General features: G+C 43.5%; 1 protein-coding gene across 1 annotated transcript in view; it reads left to right on the top strand.

The window, feature by feature from the left end:
- Positions 1–20,092, top strand: part of lgals8b (galectin 8b) — a 40,864-nt gene extending 20,772 nt beyond the window's left edge. The window contains exon 6 of the mRNA XM_073832592.1: positions 17,606–20,092. Coding sequence (XP_073688693.1) covers positions 17,606–17,755 — 150 coding nt within the window. The 3' untranslated portion in view covers positions 17,756–20,092. The remainder of the gene's footprint in view (positions 1–17,605) is intronic.
- The last annotated feature ends 1,311 nt before the right edge of the window (positions 20,093–21,403 follow it).

The raw sequence follows: 21,403 nt of genomic DNA, 5'->3' as shown, positions 1-21,403 counted from the left end.
ATTATTATATTATTATTGTTATTATTATTATTATTATTATTATTATTATTTTCGGGCTAACGGAGAGCAGGTTCAGCCCTTATGCTTCTGGCTCAGTGGGCCTTTTGGGGACATGTCTTGCGTTGAAGTGGACTGGTCACGCATCAGCATTTGTTTCTGTTGTTCATGCAGACCTACACTCTCGGTAATGTGCGGTCTGTTTTGGTTGTTGTTCATAGTTGTTTGTCGTTCCTTTCTCTTGTTTTCTTCAATGCCCTTCAACAGACGTCAATACTTTTATTTATTTTGCTCTTCTTTTAAAAGAATTATCCATCTAGGTGAATTGGTATCTAGGATACATACTAATGTTTACGTGTCACTAGAAATATGGCAATGCTTCTGTTTCTCTTCAGTTAGACAGAATCATGGTATTGCGAGCACACAATGCATGTTCTAAATATTTTATCATTGAATGTGAATGGCTTAAATTCTCCTGTTAAACATAACCGTACATTAAAATATTTGCACCATAAATCGATCTCCTGTGCCCTGATACAAGAGTCTCATTTAAAACAATGCGATGTGGCACTTTCTCAAAATAAGAATTACAAACTGGCAGCCTTCTCTTGTGCTCCTAATAAAACTAAGGGGGTCCTCATATTAGTCCATAAATGCCACGGAATTCATTGATCTTTGGATGAATAAATCAAAAGTTGGTCTGTCACTTAATTCAAATCGCGATATGGACGAATGTCTGTGAAAACTGAAATGCAAAAGGACCGTTTCAATATGAATCCTGCATGTTCCATTTGCCTCTGTATGTATGAATGGCGGAGACACGTTTTTTTTTTTTTTTTACTACACACATACTGAAGCACGTGTGGTGCTCCCGCTAATTTTTGGCATTTGTCAGGGTCCTACCCTGTCACCCTGTTTGTTTTGTCTTTGCTTTTTGTCTATGCTTGTCTTTTGTGTGAGCACATGGCTTTGTTATTGTTTTTGTCAGTCATGTGCCTTTAGCCCCTCCTCCTTGTTTTCTTTTATCACGCCCTCCTGTTAGCCCTTGTCAAGTCTAATCATTTTCACCTGTTCCTCGTCTGCTTTCTTCCCTATTTATAGTTCCTCTTGTCATCTTGTTTTTGCCAGTTCGTTGTCATTCTCACCCTCACTATTTCTGTTTCTGTCTCTGTCTCTGTGGCTGAGTATATTCTTCCCTCTTGTTTGGTTGGTCTTGTTCCCTAGTCTTGTCCAGTCCCTGTCTAGTCCAATGTATTCAATGTTTTTGTCTTGCTCCTTGTTCTTTTGAGATTTTCATTATTTATTATTTTTCTTTGTATTTTAGTATGACCCTAGTCCTTCTAGTCTTGTTTTCTGTTTGCATTTTTTGATTTAAGAATTTTATGTGGTTAATTTGGTAACCATTTCCTCCCTATTTTGTTACTTTATTTTTATTTTGTTTATTTATTTATTGTTCATTCTCCTACCTTCCTTGCAGCAATTTGTGTCCCTGTGGAGCATTGTTCTGTCCTGTCTTGTTGTGGTGTTTGAGTTCCTGCCCTGACCTGTTCCAGCCCTTTGGTTCCCTTGCCTTGCATCTGATCTAATTCAGAGTGTGCAGTCCACAAGAATCTGAGCTCGGCTCTAAGGTGCCTTGCCCTGTTCCCACCACCTGTCTGGCCTTGCCGCTCCCTCTGCTGCTATTATATTCTGCCAGTGGATGTTTGAGGCTGTTCCAGTGGTCTCCCTAGCTGTCTCTTCGTTTACTGTATTCCTGATGTTGTATTACCTGTGCACCTCACTATCCTCTTGTATCAATCTGTTTTGTCAATAAATCCCTTGTCTTTCTCTCTGCGATTGGGTCCTCCTTCCAGATCCCTGACAGAATGAATCGGCCCAGTCTATTAAATTCTTTATTAATCCTGTCTTGTCAGTTTCAGATACTCCTGTGTTGACTGAGGCTGCTGCTTCCATCTCTGGGTCAGCCAAACCAATTCCAGGCACCCTTGATTTAACCATGTTTGCTGCAGTAATCCCTCATCCAGTCAAGTCTGTTCCAGTAACATCTGAGCTGTAATTATTCCTGGATCAGTCAAGGCAGTTCCAGACACCCTTAAGTTGACTGAGGCCACTGTGGCTATCCTCGCCAATCAAATCTGTTCCAGTTTTTCATGAGACTGTGGTGGCCATCATTATGTCTGTTAAATTGGCTCCAGATACCCCTGAGTTGACGTTTACTGCTGTGGCTGTCTATCCCAAAGTCAAGTCTGTTCCAGTTATTAGAGTCAACTAAGACCGCTGTGGTCATCATGGTGGTCGTCAAACCAGCTTCAGACACTCCTGAGTCACCTGAAATCACTGCAGCTCTCCATGCCTCAAAGAAGTCTGTTTCAGTAATTCCTGAGATGATCAGTCCACTCTGGCCTTTCCTGTGTCAGTCAAACCAGTTCCAGTTACCTCTGAGAAGGCCAAGACTACTACTGCAGCTATCAGTGTCAGCCAAGTCAGTTTTAAACACTCTTGTATTGATCCAGACCGCTGTGGCCTTCTCACTGGCAATCAAGTCCCTCCTGTGAATTTTTTTTTTTTTTTTTTTTTTTTTTACCCAGACTGTTGTAACCCACCTCTGTGTTAACCAAGTCAGCTTCACTCAACCTTGTGTTGGCTGATCAATATTTTGTCACCCCCTCAGATGTGGAGAAGGAGGGGACATATATTTAAACTTCTTTGCCCTCCTTCAGAAGTCTCAACTTGTGGGTCCAGGAGGACCTGAGTCACAAGGCCTCAAGCCTTGTGAGTCCAGAGGTGTATAGTCCGGTGGCCTTGATCTTCAAGACTCAAGTTACAGTTTCAAAGTATTTTCCTTCGCTTCCCAGTCTAATTGACTCTTCTACAGAAGTTATGCCAGAGACTGTTTCTGTTACTTCATGTCCTCAGAAGTTGTTTTCTGCCAGTCATGTCCAATGTGATTTGCTCCTGCCTATCAAGTCACGTCTACAGAAGTTGTCCATGTTAGTCAAGTCAACCCTTTGAGATTTGTTCCTCTCTGTCATGTCACATCCTCAGAAGACCGTCCTGTCAATCGTGTCACATCCACAGAAGATGTTCCTGTCAAGTCCACAGAAGATACTCCTGTCAATTGTTTTAAGTCCCCAGAGATCACTTAAGTTTACATAGATTGTCCCTGCCAGTCATGTTCATGGAGACCATTCCTGTGTCAAGTCTCACCTTGAGAGGTTGCCCCTACCTGTTATGCATGGCCATATAAAGTGTCCCTGCCTGTCCTGTCACACCTACTGAGGTCGTTCCTGCCAGTCGGGTCATGGCTGTAGACTGCGTTTCTGCCTGTCAAGTTATGGCCATATAAAATGTTCCTGTCTGTCCTGCTATGTCCTCGGAGGTCGTCCTTGCCAGTTGGGTCATGGCTACGAAGATCTGTCCCTGTTTGTCTTGTCCAGCCCTCAGAAGTTGTTCCTGCTAGTCAAATTGTGTCCTCTGAGATCATACCAGACCAGCTCTCGGCTGTTTCTTATGAGTCCATTGGAGGATGTTCCTACTAGTCATGTTCCACCTGAGGAGGGCTGTTTCGTCCTGTTTTTCAAGATCGTTTCTGTCTTGTCCAGCCCTCAGAAGTTGTTCCTGCTTGTCAAGTTGTGTCCTCTGAGATCATACCAGACCAGCTCTCGACTGTTTCTGATGAGTCCCTTGGAGGATGTTCCTACTAGTCATGTTCCACCTGAGGAGGGCTGTTTCGTCCTGTTTTTCAAGATTGTTTCTGTTTGTCTTGTCCAGCCCTCAGAAGTTGTTCCTGTTAGTCAAGCTGTGTCCACTGAGATCATACCAGACCAGCTCTCGGCTGTTTCTGATGAGTCCCTCGGAGGATGTCCTACTAGTCATGTTCCACCTGAGGAGGGCTGTTTCGTCCTGTTCTTGAAGATTGTTCCAGTTTGTCTTGCTAATCCCACAGAGGATGTTCCTGCTAATCAAGTTACTCTCCCTGAGATCATATCGGACCAGCTATTTACTGCTTCTGATGAGTGCCTCAGAGGATGTACCTGCTAATCAAGTTGTGCCCACTGAGATCATACCAGACCAGCTATCTGCGGCCTCTTATATGTCCCTCAGAGGATGTTTCTGCTAGTCACACCCACGTGTGGAGGCTGTTCCCGAGCATCCTCCTCTCCCTGCCATGACCCCTGAAGATGTTCCTGTACAGTCTGTTCCAGTCTGTGAGTCTCTACAGTTTGCTCCAGTCCTGTGCTGCTTGCTTAGAACACTGACTTCACTCACCCCCACCTCGTTTCCTGTACTATCTGGGCCCCAACTGTTCCTACCCATGTTTGACTGCTGGGATTTGACGCCAGAAGGCGTCCGTTGGGAGAGTGGTAGTGTCAGGGTCCTACCCTGTCACCCTGTTTGTTTTGTCTTTGCTTTTTGTCTATGCTTGTCTTTTGTGTGAGCACATGGCTTTGTTATTGTTTTTGTCAGTCATGTGCCTTTAGCCCCTCCTCCTTGTTTTCTTTTATCACGCCCTCCTGTTAGCCCTTGTTAAGTCTAATCATTTTCACCTGTTCCTCATCTGCTTTCTTCCCTATTTATAGTTCCTCTTGTCATCTTGTTTTTGCCGGTTCATTGTCATTCTCACCCTCACTATTTCTGTCTCTGTCTCTGTGGATGTGGCTGAGTATATTCTTCCCTCTTGTTTGGTTGGTCTTGTTCCCTAGTCTTGTCCAGTCCCTGTCTAGTCCAATGTATTCTATGTTTTTGTCTTGCTCCTTGTTCTTTTGAGATTTTATTTATTATTTTCTTTGTATTTTAGTATGACCCTAGTCCTTCTAGTCTTGTTTTCTGTTTGCATTTTTTGATTTAAGAATTTTATGTGGTTAATTTGGTAACCATTTCCTCCCTATTTTGTTACTTTATTTTAATTTTGTTTATTTATGTTTATTCTCCTACCTTCCTTGCAGTAATTTGTGTCCCTGTGGAGCCTTGTTCTGTTCTGTCCTGTCTTGTTGTGCTGTTTGAGTTCCTGCCCTGACCTGTTCCAGCCCTCTGGTTCCCTTGCCTTGCATCTGATCTACTTCAGAGTGTGCAGTCCACAAGTATCTGAGCTCAGCTCTAAGGTGCCTTGCCCTGTTCCCACCACCTGTCTGGCCTTGCCGCTCCCTCTGCTGCTATTATATTCTGCCTGTGGATGTTTGAAGCTGTTCCAGTCGTCTCCCTAGCTGTCTCTTCATTTACTGTATTCCTGATGTTGTATTACCTGTGCACCTCACTATCCTCTTGTATCAATCTGTTTTGTCAATAAATCTTTCTCTCTGCGATTGGGTCCTCCTTCCAGATCCCTGACAGCATTTGCATCTCACATGAACAGATAAACTCCAAAGCTGCTGTGAGTGTTACTTTTACCGTTTCATTTGAGAAAACTAGCATCATATCATACTGTACACACAGAAACTTCACGGCAACCTGTCAAAATAAAAGTATGGTTTAACATGAAACAGAACAATATTAGTCTTGTAGGTGTTTATACATTCCTATTTAAATTTACATAAAACAATATATGATAAAAAATAAATATTACAACAAGATTAACCACTTAATTGTAGGAAAAATACTACAATTATTATTTAAACATTTTAAACTGAATATAATTTTTCTTCCATGTATTGATTTTAACAGTAAACCTCTGTTTGTTTGCCAAAAATTAAAAGGGTTTATTTTTCATTTGGTTAAAAATAAATGTTTATGCTTTCATTTGATTATCAAACAAATTAATACACATAAGAATTTCTAAAATAAAAAAAAGCAAAAGATTGTAGAAATTGTTCAAAATGTTAAAATAGAGAGTTTTGGACTTATTTTTCCACTGAAATGAATGTTTTCATTATTACACAAAGTAGGCTAAAGTACTGAGACAAAAAGTAACATGAAAGTAACATGGCTACGCCATAGTTGGTTTTTTTTTTGGTCCCACTTTACATTAGGTGACCTTAACAACTATGTACTTACATTTAAATTAATAATTTGGTACAGTGTACTTATTGTGTACATACATGTTTTTACATTGTATTTATATATTTTTAAAAACCTATATGTAATTACATTTGTAATTAATTTCTGTAATTACCACTCTTGAACCAACCCTTACAACCTAACCCACCCTGAAACCTACTCATACCACCAAACCTGCCCCTAACCTTACCCATATCCCACCTTAATAGAAGCAAAAGTGTTTTGCAATGCAATATGACCACATTAAGTACATTGTACTTTAAGTACATAATAATTAAGACCACCTAATATAAAGTGTGACCTTTTTTTTACTTAAAGTAATGCTGCAATTCACAGTTTAAATAAGATTACATTATATAAAACAGTTTCTTTGTGTTTGAATTTTTATTTATGCATTTTCAGATACAAATTGCTATATTGTGATATATATCGTTATCGAGGTAGGAAATTGCTTCTACCATGATAGAAGATTTTGGTTATATCGCCCAGCCCTAATACTGGGAATGATGAGGAAGGTAGATTTGTTTTCATATGCTGCAAAATACATAATGATAGATTAACACTAGTCTCCATTTACGGCCCAAATGAGGCAGACAGTACATTTTTCACAAATATTTCCAATGTGTTGACTTGAGCAGATTGATTGTCCTTTAGTGATGGGTGGTGATTTTTTTAAATCCTGCAGTGGATAAATATCACCCTGATACTACAGCTAACACATCCCCTAAGTTATTAAATAAATTTATCACTGAACTTAATGTGCTCGATCTTTGGAGAATCCAAAATACTACATCTAAGGACTTCTCTTTTTTTAATAGACATAAGACATGTAATGTTCACCTTTCCAACATTAAAACCAAGGCCCCTAGATGGTGCTTTAACCTATATCATTACTAAATAATCAGTCATTCATTAATTTGTTAAAAGATCATATAAAGGAGTTTCTCAAAAGGAATATATCTTGTGATGTAGACCCTCAAATATTGTGGGAAACAACGAAGTGTGTAATACGAGGATTTTGTATATCTTTTTTTCTGCGCTAGCCAAAGCAAGAACCCGCAAATTTACCAAATTAGAAAATAAGATTTAATTATTACAAAATTTACAAAAACATTTTTCTGATCAACAAGCAACACAATTGTCCTCCCTGAAAGAGGAATATGATTTACTTTCACAATCAAAGGCAGTGTTTATTTTACATAGGATGAGGCAAAAATATTATTTTGAATCAGAGAGACCTAGCCACTTATTGGCCCTCAGGTTGAGAGAGGTATATCAGTGCAATAAAATCTTCAGATAACCAGGTAACCACAAATCCTATAGCAATTAACAACATATTTAAAGGGTTTTACCCAAATCTATACAAAACAGAAACTGATTTTGATGAGTCAGTTTGTAAAGAGTACTTGGATAAATTAGAACTGCCTCGGATCACACAATTGGATAAAGACTCTTTAGAGTTAAGCTTGAAGGAGATCCATGAAGCATTAAAAAGCCTTCAGAAGGGCAAGTCACCAGGCCTAGATGGCCTCCCTCCTGAATTATATTTAGAAATATGGGATATGATAGGGACACTTATGCTTGACTCATTTAATTGTGCAATTAAGTGTGGTACATTTCATAGAGACCAAAAAACATCTTTGATATCATTGCTTCTTAAAAAGGGTAAAGATTCATTAGATTGCTCGAGTTACAGACTAGTATCACTCATCCCATGCGATCTAAAAGTTTATGCTAAAACTCTTGCCTCTCGCATGGAGAAGGTAATCCATAGCTTAATCAAAGAGGACCAAACTGGTTTTATCAAAGGACGCCTTGCGGCGTTAATATGCAGCAACTGTTTCATGTACTTGATGTTGCAGACTCTCTACCGAGTTCTTGTGTGTTTTTTCACTAGATGCAGAAAAAGCCTTTGATAGGCTAGAGTGGAACTATATTTGGGCAGTTCTGCAATGATTTGGTTTTGGTAAACAGTACATTCTATGATCAAGACCATTTACTACTCACCTGAGGCATTAGTTTTAACTGGTAATATTATTACCCATTTCCTTTACACCGTGGAACAAGGCAGCGATGTCCACTTTCCCCTTTGTTGTTTTGTTTATCCCTTGAACCACTAGCACAAGCTATTAGGAACTCTGATGTTCCACCGATTAAGATTCAGGATCATAATCATTATTTTGTTGTACGCTGATGACATTATCTTATATTTGGATCGTTTTGATGTGTCATTAACCAGTATAATTATTATATATAGTATAATTTGATCACTTAAGTAGTTTATCGGGGTACAAATCGGCTTTAATGCCAATCAACAGTGTTAAAGTTAACTCGCCTATCCCCTCATTCATTTCTATTAAAGATTCTTTCATTTATTTGGGTATTACCATATGTAAAGACATTCAGAAAATTGCCAGAAACAATTTTAATAACATTTTAGTCAAGATTAAAAATGTAGTGCATGGAGCCCATCAGACATGAAATAACTAGTTATATTCCTTAAATGACTTCTCCCCCGATCTGTGATTAACACCTAGTTGCTATGAGCCAGACCTCTGGTTTCTATCCAACTCATCCCCCCACCATCAAGATAAGACTCTTTACAGCCTACAAGAATGCCGGGAGATACACCCTCCTTATTCAGACCCACATACAGTTATATAGAAATGGGGGGGGGGGGGATGGCTCACCTAGCATTGGAGATGAGGCCTGCAATCATGCTTTGAAAAGCCATGCGGCCTAAAAACCCTTCTTCAAAGCCATGCGGTCTCAAGGAACTCTCAAGGAACTCTCAAGGAACTGAAAAGGACTTTCTGAACTGAACACATACGGAACCAATGCACAACAACAAGAGCTTGCAAGTATCCGTTCTTTCTACGAACGTAGATAGCTGCGTTTATGGCGTTTTATGAAAAACGATTTCATGTTGTTCAGAACCGTTTCATTCCTGTACCATGCAACTCTCTTTCTCTCTCTCTATCTCACTCTCTCTCTCTCTCTTACTCTCTCTCTCACGCGTTCTCTGTCTATTTGTGTTTTATGTACGTTTGTCTATGTGCGATCGTTTGTAAGTAGAATAGTTTAATAAACAATCATATATTCACATATAATGATTCTCTGTGCTGAATGCTTACATTACAATAGTCACTTAAACTGTTTCGATCTCATATTGCTACCTTAAGCCCTATTTTGTTCAATTGTTTTAACTCCGTTCTGATTAGTAAAACACGTTGCCGTGACGACGAGCCAACGTAAGAGTAATGGGTATCACTGAAGAATTTGATGGACAAAGAAACAAGTCGATATCATCATTACTGTTACTGATCAGAAACTGGAAATTGCGTATATTTAATGACGATTATTATACACAATTTCCTGTGAGTTAAACTACTTTCCCTGACTGAAATGTATGTTTTAAATAACTCATTTCATCCTATTCATTGGTCAAAAGGACCTGGTGGAGATTTGAAGTGCACATGTGATGAGAGAAACATAGTCTCCTACATGTACACACACATATTGATCAATTTGAAATTCTTTGAGCTAACAAAATTCCTACAAAAATTATACTCAAAGATGGAATAATCTTAAAGTTTCTCTTCAAGGCAAAATCTCCACTGTCAAAATGAATTGCTGATTACAGAACCGCCTTTACTGACAAAACGCGCAAGTGATCGGCCGATACGGATCGGTGCATCCCTACTTGGGAATGTCCAATTATTGTCAACATGGTCTCATGTAAATTCTGTTTTGTCCTTTTTACTACAAGTTGATTATGTGTCTAATCCTGGTTTATGTCTTCTCAATGACTATTCTAACTTCTGTATAAGTACACTAAAGAAGAAAATGTTGTTTGCTGGTTTTACAGCTGCAAAGAAGGCAATCATACAAAACGTACTCGGTTACTTTCGTAACCTCGGTTCCCTGAGATACGAGAATGTCTGAAAGACTCCTTTTTCTTCGAGACTGAAGCATTTTTTAATAACGCAGTGTTACTGCACGGCCATTGGTTCGTGCAGTGAGTAAAAGACGAACCAATGGCTCGGCAGCGGAGCTGCACAAGCCTATGGCGACGACTCGCGCCAGATTCCACCAGAATGGGTGGAGTAACTGGCTATATAAGCGCGCGTTTCACCATAGGGTCTCAGGTTACTTCGACTGAAGCGACAACTGAGTCGTGCAGCTACATAGCACGGCCAGAAACGCAGTACTCATTCCCGTATCTCAGGGAACCGAGGTTACAAAAGTAGCCGAGTACGTTCCCTTTCATTACTTCACATGTATTGCGTCTGAAAGACGCTTTGGGGAACCAGTACAATCCCGCCATTGCTATGGTAGGAGAACGACTAATTATGGCCCTAGCACCTAGGGGCTAGTATGGGCCATCTAGCTCAATCAGGATAACCCAATAAGCGACTGTTTCATTGAGATAGTAAAGTTTGGAGCTCGTACAGAGGGCAAAGGCGTACAACATATTAACTAGGTACTGCTTACATGGCTATCCAACTATGCAGAAAGAACCCGAGCCTGTTAGGTCGGGACATCCAGATTATAAAATCTAGCAAATGTGGATGGTGAGGCCCAATTTCTGCAATAGAAACACCACTGGACCATGTCCAGGACAAGGCGATGCCTCTAGTCGAGTGGACCCTTACTCCCATGGGGCATTGCAGGCCCAAGGGAAAGTATGCCAGCATGATAGCTTCTAATGTCCATCTGGATAACCTCTGTTTTGTGACTGAAAACCCTTTGGTGCGGCCACCGAAACATACAGACAGATGTTCTGACTGTCTGAAGGAAGCAGAACGCTCCACATAACTCTTCAGTGCCCTAACAGGACAGAGGAGATTAAAGTCTTGGTCTTGCATCGAGGGAGGAAGCACCAAAAGAGTGATAATTTGATCTCTAAATAGAGTTGAGAGACTTTTTGGTATATAACCACGCCTTGGTTTCAGGATGACTTTGGAGTCACTAGGCCCGAATTCCAGGCATAAAGGGTTCACTGAGAGAGCCTGTAGGTCACCCATGCGTTTTACCGATGCCAATAGCAGGGCGGTTCAACGTTAGAGGGCGAAGGTCAATGGACTGCAGCGGCTCAAATGAAGGGCTCTTCAGAGCTCTCAACACTGTGGGTAGGTCCCAAGAAGGGACTGTGATGGGGCGAGGCAGATTGAGCCTTCGTGACCCCTTTAAAAACAAACAACTAGATTGTTCTTCCCCACAGATTGGCCGTCTATAAGGTTATGGAATGCCGCAATGGCTGCTACATAGACTTTGAGCGTGGAGGGTGATCGTCCCTTATCCAACAGCTCTTGAAGGAAAGACAATATCACTGATATGTCACATAAGCTCGGGTCTGCACCGTAGGTGGAACACCAAGCGGAAAAAACTGACTATTTAACGTCATAGAGCCGTCTGTAGACAGTGCTCTAGCCTGAGAAATAGTGCTCAAGACATTCTCGGGGAGGCTTCTAGGCTCCTATCGAGAGGCCATAAGTGCAGCGCCCACAATTCTGGTTGGGGGTGCCATAACGTTCTGTTCGCATGTGTTAAGAGATCTCGTCTCAGTGGAATGGGCCAAGGGGCTGGTTCTACAAGAATGGGGCCACCAACAGGAGTTTTTGTTCCCTGACTCGCCTGATGAAACGTGTGTAGGAGATTGGGCCAATTGTGGGCCAATGCATCCTTGTCCAGGGGAACACCCTGTTCCATCCACTGAGGGTCCTTCCAAGGGGTCAGGGCTGTGACACAGGCAGGCATGGGACGGGACTTTCGGTTTCAGCCAGTACTGAAGGGTGGGCATGAGCAGCAAGCCCAATTGAAGTACTGGGGATGCAGAAGCCATAAGGCCTAGCATCTTCTGAAAATTTTTGAGAGGGCGAAGGGCTTCGATTTTGAAGGAGACCGCAAGCTTTTGAATGGCCAGAGCTTGTGATGGCACAACTGCAGCCCTCATTTGGGCGGAGTCGAAAACTGCTCCCAGGAACGATATATGTTGGCTGGGGGACAGAAAGCTCTTGGCAAAATTGAGAGTCCTAGACACTCTAAGTGGCTGAGGAGAAAGGATCTGTGATGTATTAGCTCGTCCTTTGACTGGGCCAGAATGAGCCAGTCTTCAAAGTAATTCAGGACGCGAATTCCCATCTGTCTCAGAGGGGAATGAGCAGCGTCCATGCACTTCGTAAACGTGCGGGGAGCTAGGGACAGTCCAAAAGGAAGGACTATGTACTGATAAGCCACTCCCTCAAAGGCGAATCTCAAGAATTGCCTGTGATGGGGGGCAATCTGGATGTGAAAGTATGCATCTTTCAGAACCAGCGAACAAAACCAGTCCCCTGGGCATATTTGCGAGAGGATCTGTTTCAGTGTAATCATTCTGAATGACCATCTGCTGAGGACGTAATTCAGACATCTGAGGTCGAGGATAAGTCTTACACCGCCGTCCGCCTCGAACGAGGAAGTAACGACTGTAAAAGCCTGACTCGCTCTGGGCTGGGGGAACTGTCTCTATGGCTCCTTTTGCCAGCAAATTCTTCACCTCTGCACGCAGGACGTCTACGTCCTTGCTGTGGACTGAGGTGGAGACCACTCTGCTGAAGTGTGGGGGTCTTCGAGCAAACTGAAGTGTGTAACCTCGTTCTGTTATTTCCAAAAACCCATTTCGACACTTTGGGGATGGCCTGCCAGGCCTTGGCCCGTGTAGCGAGGGGTTGCATTGGTTCGAGCAGCTGAGATGGCTGCTCAATAGCAGTGGAAGAGGAAATTTGCTCTCTTTTTGAGAATGTTTGTTTTTTATTTTCTCCACTATAACAGCGGTATGCTGTGAGGACACTAACAGAACGGGCCCGTGAGTCACAATCATGTTTTGCACAAACATGCAGCCTTCGGCACCCGGAACAGAACGGGGTGATTGGAGGCTTAACAGAGGCAACTTGGGGGCTGGTCCAGCTCTGGCGAGACTTGGCCCCTTCCTCTTCCTGTTCTTGAGATCAGGAAGACGCTGGGGGCGCCTGGTCCAGCACTACCTTGGTCTGGGGTCCTTGGCGCTTCGGGGAAAGGGTAGCGACTTTATCCGCATCCTTGATCTCCGTCAAATTGAGCCACAAGTGGCACAAGTAGCCACAGACTCATCTAGTGGAGGCAGCTTGTCATAACCCTTCTCTTCAGCGCCGTCGACCGTAGTGAGGGCGGAGGAAGAAGAGGCGCGTAGGCGGGCTAATTAGGAAACGCGCCATGACTTAGTGATCTCGTCATGAACTTCTGGGAAGAACGGTGACGCTCTTTGACGAGGGGCCTGGCGGCGCCCCGGCAGGAACCATTCGTCCAGATGGCTGCGTGTTGGCTCCTCAGGCGGAGACCAGTCCAATCCCAGCTCTTCAACAGCTTTAGACAGGATGTGGAATAATTTGGCGTCCATGCCAGTGCTGGCTGCGCTGGGTTGTGTAGATGGCAAGGGAGCAGGGTCGAGAGATGACCATCAGCGGCGTGCAGGGCAGTTCTGCTCGAGCGACAGAAACGGCGCAGCATTTGAAACAATGCCAGAAAATAGAAATTTGCTCTTTAACCATGACGAGTAGCTTCTTCCAAGGTGAAGGTTTCTTCCTTGAGAGCGAAGTCAGTCTCTGCGAAGCTGTGAAGTCGTCGCTGAAGGAGAAGGATCTGAGATCCTATGGCGAAATGCACGCTTATATAGCCAGTTACTCCGCCCATTCTGGCGGAATCTGGCGCGAGTCGTCGCCATTTACTCATTGCACGAACCAATGGCTGTGCAGTAACACTGCGTTATTAAAAAATGCTTCAGCCTCGGAGAAAAAGTAGTTTTCCCCAAAGCATTTTTCAGAAGCAGTACGGGTGAAGTATCAAAAGAGAACTGGTATACTCCGCACATATGTGCAAAAACATTTTGGATTCATAGCCTCCCTAAAATAGTGACTTGTGAATGTACAATAGCAATAAAATGTTGATCACACACAAAAAAGAATGGTAACTTTAATGCAATACCTGCAAAATAGTGTTTACAGCCCACAACTGCACATGAGTATAGACCATAACTACTCACATTTATGTATTTCAATATAAAGACAGGGTAAGTTATGTTAACCGAGCACTTATTGGCTCTTGTTCAATCAACTATACCTTAGTAAACACATCACATTTGTTTCTCTCTCAGTACTCTACCCTGCCAGTACTTACAAAGATAAATCAAAGTAACACTAAGTTTACTAACAATCTGACAGGGTTTGTCGTGCAGGACTAATGAGACGGGACACGAGATAAACAAATGGGATATTTAATATAAATCTACAGGTTGACAAGCAGGAACATCCACACACGAAGAAACATCAAAACAATATAAAGACCGACAGGGAACTCAAGACAAATACAGACTTATAAAGGCAGATAATTAATTAAACACAGGTGATGGGGATGACAGGATGATGAGGGCAAAACCAATGATGACAAAATAACAGGGGAAGACAATGGGAGAAACCATGCGAAATAAACATACAGGACTGTGACATTACGCCCCCCTCCGAAAAGGCGCGTCCTTGCGCCGTAGGAAACAACAAAAAAAAGGAGAAGAGAGGCGAAAAAAAAACAGAGTCCATGTGGGAGGAGGTTTCGGCGGAGGACGGCACCCCTGGAGGGGGACAACAAACAGAGTCCAAGGGGGCGACGAAGGTGGGAGGAGCCAGGGAGGAAACAGGAGGGACCCGGAGCAGGAGGCACAGAGCAAGACCCAGGTCACAGCCATGAAGACCCACTGTGGAGCCGACGGAGGGAGGAGCTATGGTGGAGGACGGGCTGACGACTCCAGGGGTCCGACCGACAGAGGCAGAGCAGGTGGAGGAGGAGCCCGAGGCGGAGACGGAGAGCCGAAGATCCTGGGCGACACCGAGGATCCGGAGGGCCAAGGCGTAGCCAGAGGCTCTGGCAACCAAGGCGGAGGCGGAGATCCAGAGGGTGGTGGAGCCGGAGCGACAGAGGACTGAGGTGGAGCCGGGGGGAGGGAGGAGCCCAACGGAGCCGATGGGACGGAGCGACGAGGTGTAGCCAGAGGAGTAGAGTCCGTAGGCGATGGCGGGACGACAACCGACCAAAGCGGAGCCGGAGGGACGAGGAAGCCCAATGGAGCTGGTGGGCCGACGGGTGACGCTGAAGATGAGGGAGCTGAGAGCCGTGGTGGAGCCGCAGGGTCGGAGGGCCGAGGCGGAGTTCTGGACTCTGAGGCTGGAGGGGGAGATGAGTGATCCTCCAGCCGAGACGCCGATGGAAGCTGGCAGACCTACGGCGAGCCCACTGCACAGATGGAGGACTGAGGGTGAGCAAGGGGACTGACAGAAGACAGCGGGGTTTCTGGAAGGCTGGATGGAACCAGCGGAGATTCTGGAAGGCTGGGCGGAACCAGCGGAGATTCAGGAAGGCTTGGCGGAACCAGCGGAGACTCAGGATGGCTGGACGGAACCAGCGGAGATTCAGGACGGCTGGACGGAACCAGCGGAGATTCTGGAAGGCTGGGCGGAACCAGCGGAGATTCAGGAAGGCTTGGCGGAACCAGCGGAGACTCAGGATGGCTGGACGGAACCAGCGGAGATTCAGGACGGCTGGACGGAACCAGCGGAGATTCAGGACGGCTGGACAGAACCAGCGGAGACTCAGGATGGCTGGACGGAACCAGCGGAGACTCAGGATGGCTGGACGGAACCAGCGGGGATTCATGACGGCTGGACGGAACCAGCGGAAATTCAGGACGGCTGGACGGAACCAGCGGAGATTCAGGATGGCTGGACGGAACCAGCAGAGATCCAGGCATAGGCAGAAGAGGGCGGGTAGGTGGGAAGTTCAGGCAGGCCAGTGTTTCTGTGAAAAAGTCTATTAAGTCCCCAGAGTGTTGCTCATGCTCACCCCCAGTGGTGGTGCAGTGGGCAGGGCTCTCTACCGCCCCCTCTTGCTCCACGAAGCACTCCACTGTCGTTGATGTAGAGGCCGGCTCTCACACTTGGTCGGAGGTTATGATCCCATTGGCACTCCATACTGTGGTCGCTCCGGGCTCAGGCTCTCCGTCCGCAGTGAATGCGGGCTCATACTCTGCATGAGGGGTGATGTTTGGCTGGGCTCTGGGTCTGGAGTGGAGCTGACGTCCTTCTCGACGATGTCCACAGTCGATGACGATCCACAGGACGCCAGCACCCACTCAACGTAATCGGCGAAGCTCTATCGAGGACCCTCCCCGGACAGCTGCGCTTTCGTGGCGATGTTGAGTCCTGCACGGAAGAACGTGCACAGGCAGCTGTCCGGGTAATGCGTCTGTGGCACGAGGTACACAAAGTCACTTGTGTGGTCCTCGAGAGAGCGGTTCCCCTGCTCCAGGAGGATGATGAGGACGGCAGGGATATCCATTAAGGGAAAAGAAAAACTAAACTCAGAACAAACCGGAAAATAAAGCAGGGAAACATGCCGTGAAACTGTTTGGGTCAGTCTTTCTGTCAGGGTTTGTCGTGCAGGACTAACGAGACGGGACACGAGATAACAAACAAACGTGATATTTAATATAAATCTTCAGGTTGACAAGCAGGAACAGGCAGGAACATCCACACACGAAGAAACATCAAAACAATATAAAGACCGACAGGGAACTCAAGACAAAGACAGACTTATAAAGGCAGATAATTAATTAAACACAGGTGATGGGGATGACAGGATGATGAGGGCGAATCCAATGATGACAAAATGACAGGGGAAGACAATGGGAGAAACCATGTGAAATAAACAGACAGGACTGTGACACCATCCAGTAACGCCCTGTTTAAGCCGTAATTGCCGAACTTCTTCGCGGGTGTCATCTTGTTCCAGGTCCAACTCCAGTTCAAATTGATATGGTTGCACAGATGTGTCTTTAAAGCCGCCTGTTACCATTATTTCCTCAAATAATACCCTCAACTGTTGTCTAGGCAACACCCCATATGTGATGTGATGACACGCCCCACAGAACTGAGGGGCGGGGTGAGCAGAGGGCCATGTACTGAAATCGTTTGCTGAGAATAGAGCTATTTTTACCAGGTAAAATGAGTGAATTTTTAATCAAAGTATATTACAAAACTTTTCATTGGGACTCTTAAGCATCATATTAACTTGTGGAAAATGGGCATCCGATGACCCCTTTAAAGATTAAAAAATACCACTGGGTGGATTTTTATCATTGTAAAAAGGTTGTGTACACAAACTGCCAACAAACATTAATGTTCAAGCAACATGTATAAGTGAGTTTTGCATCCAATGACTCCTTCAAACAACATCTGGTCACATTGTTTGCGTTTTCAAGCATATTTGAGACAATAATGTTTCTAATATATATTTTTTTACGACATTTTAATGTGGCATGTTGGTATTACAATTCTAGCATGTTTTACCTTGTTATTGACATGTTGCTAGCATGTTTTAACATGTTGCTAACACTGTTTAATGTAAAGCTAAATTTAAGAAAGAAACAAACCCATGCTGTAACAAAGCGTCAATGAAGATTTCAAAATAATGTGCTATATGTACATTATTTCTTGTGCAAGCATGGTATTTTTTTTAAACTGGAAAAAAAAATTTTGTTTCATCTTGGCAGATGATCATCCTATGTCAGCTTCATCAATTTAGGATAGCAGTTGACGGATCCCACCTACTGGATTATAGGCACAGAGTGCAGGACTTGAGCTCCATTGATCAGCTGGAGATTCTGGGTGACGTGGAACTGCAAAATGTTCAATTGTGGTGAGATGGAAAGCATCATCGGGATATTTAGATTTTTCCTCACTTCTCTTTCCAGTGTTCCTCAGCATGCATGATTTTAAAGATCATATGGTTATGCTATGATGTTTCAAGTCAATAAAACCAATGTATGACAGGGAAAAAAATGTAAGTTGTTAACTATGTAAGTTTTAAAGGGGTCCTATCATGCTTTTTCACTTTTTGAACTTTAGCCAGTGTGTGGTATGTATGTTATGGCATAAAAAAACATCTACAAAGTTACAAATCTCAAAGTCCACTCCAAAGGGAGATTTTTTTTTAATCCCTTTCAAGAACTACAACAAACAGCTCCTTACAGCGTTTGTTTTCCTGATGCTATGATGTCACAACGTAAATCCTGGCTACGGAAATTCCAGTCATTGGCTGGTGTGGGATTCGCCTAACTTTAGCGATGTATTCTGGACAGCAGCTTCTGGCATGCTTCAGCGAGCTGCAGTTCGGCTCGTATAAACGTGAGCTTTGACCAATGCAGGGCTGCTCAACCTTGCTCCTGGAGATCTACCTACCTACAGATTTTTGTTCCAGCCCTGCTCCTACACAGCTGACTGTAATTATCAAGTGCTACTTAAGAGGTTAATTAGCTGGTTCAGGTGTGTTTCTTCAGGGTTGGAGCTGAACTTTGCAGGATAGTAGATCTCCAGGAACAGGGTTGGGCACCCCTGGACTAATGTGTCCGCAAACTGCTCCGGTATCCATGCTGGAGGCGCGCCTTGATGTGTGTGGTATAGAGGGTCGAAATATGCGCAAGTCGCGGCTGCTGTAAACATGAACCTTGAAAAGATTGACGATCATCCGTGGATGCGTCAAAGCTGCTCCGTAGATGTGTGCAGGTGTGTGGTAAGAGATTTATTCATCATAGAGTGTAGATAGCTTCACTAGCCTTATGTTTTCGGACATGTAAATAATTAAATACATTAGCACAATAATGATAATATCATGTATCGTCGATCTTGCAGGCTGATGATAGGGCCAACGCTACTGTAGGGTATTAATTACTCACCCATCATGCATCCTAGGTGTATATGACTTCCTGCTTTCAGACGAATGCAATCTGAGTTATGTTAAAAATAATCCTGGGACTGCTAACCAATCACAATGCATGGTGGAACCTGGAACTAATCAAGCCTTTTGTGCCAGCCTGGGGAGAAAACCATTGTAATAATGTAAATTATGTGAAAAATGATGTTTTTCGAACCACCAAGCATGAGAGCATGTTCTCCACGGGGGGCAGCCATGGCCTAATGGTTAGAGAGTCGGACTTGTAACCCAAAGGTTGCAGGTTCGAGTCTCAGGTCCGGCAGGGATTGTAGGTGGGGGGAGTGAATGTACAGCACTCTCTCCACCCTCAATACCATGACTGAGGTGAGTCCCTTGAGCAAGGCACCGATCCCCCAACTGCTTCCCAGGCGCCGCAGCAATGGCTGCCCACTGCTCCGGGTGTGTGTTCACAGTGTGTGTGTGTGTGTGTGTGTGTGTGTGTGTGTGTGTGTGTGTATGTGTTCACTACTGTGTGTGTGCACTTGGATGGGTTAAATGCAGAGCACAAATTCCTAGTATGGGTCACCATACTTGGCCTCACTTCACCTACTTTCCTTTCTTTCCTTTCCTTCTAGTGCAGCCCTAAAACTAAATAAAGACTTTGTAAAAGAGCATAATAGGACCCCTTTAACTGTGTTTTTACCATCAGCCATCACTTAACATGAATGACTTATTATCAGAACCTACTTTTTTTAATCCAAGTGTTCTCTATGAAGACGACTGAAAGCATTGCATTAAATGATTGATTTAACATTTAATTGCTTGCTTACTCTATCATTATTCAGTTATAGAGTATACTACGGGCTGCATTCTAGGGCTACAAATTTAAATTTTCTTGATTTTTGCTTAGATTAGGTCAAATAACTTTAAATCTTAAATAATAACAGAATGTTCATCTAGGCATCACTTGGTAGTAATATCATAACTACGATTACTTTGGTGAAATGTTTTGAATAATTGATGGGTACAGTCAGTGGATCATGTTAATCCTTTAACTTTAATTGTCTTAGCCTTTTTTGCAATTACGTTTACCCAGCTGGTTTCAGAGTGATTTTTAGTGGATATTCTAAATGATGTCAAGTTAATAGAGGTGTAGTTCATGGCATTAGTAAATTAATTATCTTTGGTAAATGTATGACAAAAATGGCTAAAATACTTTGTTTTTCTTTTATATAGTTTATCTATTGTTTTATTGTTTAAAATTTAGCAGACGCCTTTGTGAAATGTTTGGTTTGAAAAGTGTAATGTAATGCAATTTCTGCATTAAATGTGGCTTAAATTTCACAGAATAGTTATTGTATGGTTCTTATATGATTGTATGATTATTTTATGATTTTTGGCTGCACAAAGACTACAGAGTAGATGCTATAGAGTAGTGTAGTGAACAGCGGTCAAGATGGCAAAACCCCTTCACACAAAGTGTCCCTTACCCTTATCAAAGTAAATGATCGTAAATCCCCCGCACAGGAGAAACAAGTTTTGGTGTGTGGCCAAAGCCACCAAGGAAAAACACATAAGTTTTTTTTTTTTTTTTTCATAAGCTTCCCCGGCTCGAAATAATGATTTTGATCATATTTTCTCTGAAGAAAGATGTAGAACATGAATAGTGATGAAAGCCAAAATATTACATGTCATGGATGAATATTTAATCCATGAATGAGTAATCCACTATTTTGTAGAGGGCAATTTTCACTTGAGATTCAGAGCCAAAGTAGCCTGGCTACCGCCAGACCACGTTATGACTTCGTCATGATTCGTGGTCTGGGAACCACATGTTCATTTTCTCGTATTTGAGGCGTGGTTTACGAATGCCCAGAGCCGTTCATTGGGCGATACGAATGTCTATCAAAAGCGCCTGTGCGTAGCGCATAGCCAATCGTTTCAATTATACCGGATGACGTATGTAGAGCGAATGCCAAAAGTTGCTCTTTTTTCAAAATAATCTTGCGTTCTAAACTACTTAGAACACTATACCGCTACACCGGACGCGACAGTTGCCGCGCCGCAACAGCTAAAGTCTGTCTACACTGGACGCGACAAGACGAACGTTGCAAATCATTTAAACTTTGTGTGAGCACGTCACTGTCGGGGATTTGCCGTGTCGCGCCGCATCCAGTGTAGACAGCATAGGTTCTAATGTCATTTGTCGCGCCGCTCGCGTCCAGTGTAGACAAGAAAGATAACTTTGCGTCTGCTGCCATGCTGGATCCATAGTAACAAACTGCTTCGGTGAGTCGCATAGAAGGCGTCATCGTCTTGCTGCTCCCTCCCCGTTCTGTGATTGGTTCCCTATCTTAGGTGAAAATTAGGTCCATGGTTTCCAGACTGACTAGCAGCGTGAATAAAATTGCGCTGCGCAAGGCAGGATGGGGAAACCCAGGCTAGAGCCAAAGTACAGTGAGTTAAAATAACTTTGGTCGCATTATGTTTTTTAGACAAAGATTGGTATATCTGTTTATAAAATCTGTTGACTTTAGCAGTCTTTGTTACTTTATGTGCCAATGGTAGGTTGACTAGATGTCCCACTTTTCCTGGGACAGTCCCGTATTATAGCTCTATTTGTAGTGTCCCGACTTAA

The sequence above is a fragment of the Garra rufa genome, unplaced genomic scaffold (genome assembly GCF_049309525.1).
Source record: "Garra rufa unplaced genomic scaffold, GarRuf1.0 hap1_unplaced_004, whole genome shotgun sequence".
Lineage (NCBI taxonomy): Eukaryota > Metazoa > Chordata > Actinopteri > Cypriniformes > Cyprinidae > Garra > Garra rufa.
The sequence above is the reverse complement of the archived record's forward strand: the minus strand, read 5'-3'. Positions and strand labels throughout refer to the sequence as shown.